This window comes from Octopus bimaculoides, chromosome 24 (genome assembly GCF_001194135.2).
Source record: "Octopus bimaculoides isolate UCB-OBI-ISO-001 chromosome 24, ASM119413v2, whole genome shotgun sequence".
Lineage (NCBI taxonomy): Eukaryota > Metazoa > Mollusca > Cephalopoda > Octopoda > Octopodidae > Octopus > Octopus bimaculoides.
The window spans coordinates 19,691,787-19,694,523 of NC_069004.1; the positions used below are offsets into that span (position 1 = coordinate 19,691,787).

A 2,737-nucleotide genomic window follows, 5' to 3' on the forward strand; every position below is an offset into this window, starting at 1 on the left:
TCTTGAGGTCGTCATTAAGCTCTGCAGTAATTTTGGGAACTGTACTTTTGTGATCCTTTCTAACAATTTGTGTAAGAGTCTGACGGTCCCTATCTGAAAGTTTTGCTTTCTCTGAGTTTCGTTTCTACGAGGTTTTTCCCTCTTTCTCAAAGGCTGTCATTTCTTTCGAGACAGTACTTCTTGATACACCAAACATTTTGGCCGTTTTCGTTACGTTAGCACCTGCCGTACAAGTACCAACAATTTAACCTCTTTGAAAGTCCGATAGATGTGTCATTTTAATGAATTTTAATTACCTTTTTCTTATGATATCTGAAAAGAAACAGCAATTTTAGCTAAACATATTAAGCATCACTAATAATAAATCAAAAAATAAACAAGCTTTTGACAGTTTTATAGATATTTCAAAGTTATGATGCTAGGTGTTTCCATTATTTTGTCCAACCCCTGTAAATATAAGGCTCTGTAATCATTTAGATTTTGAAGTGGCATATATTTAATGAGTGAGGGGCCAGAACTGTAACTTCTATGTTAGTTATCATTTTATCTGCCTGTGTGGCAACAAGCTTTTCTCCACTATCTTAAAAAGTGCAATTACAATCATAACCCCAAACTTTGACATCAATATAAAGATCTGGTGGTCATAGCTTAACAGTGGCCTCAGCACTAAACTCTCACCTATTGGATGCCTCACCTTTCACCTGTCCTCAGCACACCTTTCTAATACACAAACATTCAAAAATGAGTTACACCTCATATATACCAGTTATGGTATTATTTTTTAATTATTGTTTAAGCACAGGCGTGGTTGTGTGGTTAAGAAGTTTGCTTCAAAACCACATGGTTTCGGGTTCAGTCCCACTGCATTGCACCTTGGTCAAGTGTCTTCTACTATATCTCTGGGTTGACCAAAACCTTGTGAGTGAATTTGGTATGTGGAAACTGAAGTGTATGTGTGTTTTGTTGTTTTGACATTGTGTAGTTATTGTAAATAAACATCATTCATTTCCAAACATGTCTGGCCATGGGGAAATATTAACTTACTTGGAAACAGTTATGGCAACAGGAATGGTATTTGACTGTAGAAAATCTGCCTTAACGAACTTTGTTCAACCCATGCAAGCATGGAAAAGTAGACATTAAAATAGTGATGATGTAATTTTTTATCTTCCCGTCAGTTTTTCTATTCTTGCATAAGTAAGTTACATGTTGGGTCAGTTGCCTTTACAGCTGCCATGCTCTTTCTACTATCAACCTACTCAGCTTTTTTAAAGTAGGTATTGAAAGAACTTTTTGATGTTTTAGGCCAAGCCATTCATCAAAGATAGAAAACAATTCTTTTTCCCCCTGCTACAGCTACCCATGTCTGTCAATATTATTGTTATTGATAAAGAAATTTTCTATTCCCATGACTTGTCTATAATGATTTTATTTATGCCTCTCTCTCAAGAAGCGTTCATAAATTTTATTTTTCAGATGTTTATTGATTACAATCTTTATGGTATGAATTTGCTGAATGTTAACCATGTCAAATTTCGGCGGCGCCAAACTAAAGGTAAGCTGAAACTTCATGTTCTGGTTTTGGAGTATAAACTTACATTGCAGGAAAGCTTCAGGACCTTTTGAACTCACAGTAACACATTCACCATCACAACCTGTTACTGGAAATTACCTGTGATGCCTCCAATTTCATGCACTATTGCTCTCAGTGCAATATTTCATAATTAAATTTAATATTTAGCACCATGTAATTTGATATTTAATATTTGTTAGTACTCATGTTATTTAAATATCCTTGAAGCCATGTCAAAGACACAGAATAAAATATTTTCTCAAATTATGAAAATGTGTGCTGATGTCATGTAAAAGGCACCCAGTACACTACGTAAAGTGGTTGGCATTAGGAAGAGCATCCAGCCTGTAAAAACCAAGCCATAACATGACTGGAATCTGGTGCTGCTTGCCAGCTCTAACTAAACTGTCCAACCCATGCCAGCATGGAAAACGGACATTCAACGATGATGGGCCCCCTCCCCTGCTTGAACAACGAGTGAGAGTTGGGAGCAGCAGTAACATCCAGTTGTAAAGTCCTGTTGCAGATATATCCCAGTCCAGTGCTGGCATCATTGAAAAATATTTAGGCAACAGAACTCAGCTGTGCAGTGTATATATGCTATATCAATAAGACTACTGGAACAACTATAATAATACTAATGGTTTCAAATTTTGGCACAAGGCCAGCAATTTTAGTGAGAGGGAGCTAATTGATTACATCAACCCCAGTGTTCAACTGGTATTTTATCAACCCCAAATGGATTAAAGACAAAGTCAACTGTGGCAGTATTTGAACTCAGGATATAACGATGGACGAAATGATGCTAAGCATTTTGCCCAGTGTGCTAACGATTCTGCCAGCTCACTGCCTTAATAATAATAATGATTATCGTTTCTGCTATATGGGTGGGGCAAATTCAGTGACACTGACCCCAAAATAATGAAAGGCAAAGTAGACAGTGGAATTTGAACTCAGAAGACATGAAATACCACTAAGCATTTTGCTCAGCATGCTAACAATTCTGCTAGCTCATCACCTTAATAATAATAATAATAAACATTAATGGGAAAACTGAAAAATAAGTATCAACTCCTTTGGGAATATGATTGTATTTGTTTATGATTACATTATAGTTTGTTCGTAATGTGTTTTTTTTTTTTTTTTTTTTTTTTTTTTTTTTTT

At 35.7% G+C, this 2,737-nt stretch overlaps 1 protein-coding gene across 1 annotated transcript in view; it reads left to right on the forward strand.

Annotated features, from left to right (window-relative positions):
- The window catches only part of LOC106878644 (DNA polymerase zeta catalytic subunit), a 91,957-nt gene extending 90,316 nt beyond the window's left edge, over positions 1-1,641 (forward strand). Inside the window, exon 6 of the mRNA XM_014927923.2 lies at positions 1,477-1,641. Within this exon, the coding sequence (XP_014783409.1) occupies positions 1,477-1,626 (150 nt within the window). The 3' untranslated portion in view covers positions 1,627-1,641. The remainder of the gene's footprint in view (positions 1-1,476) is intronic.
- The last annotated feature ends 1,096 nt before the right edge of the window (positions 1,642-2,737 follow it).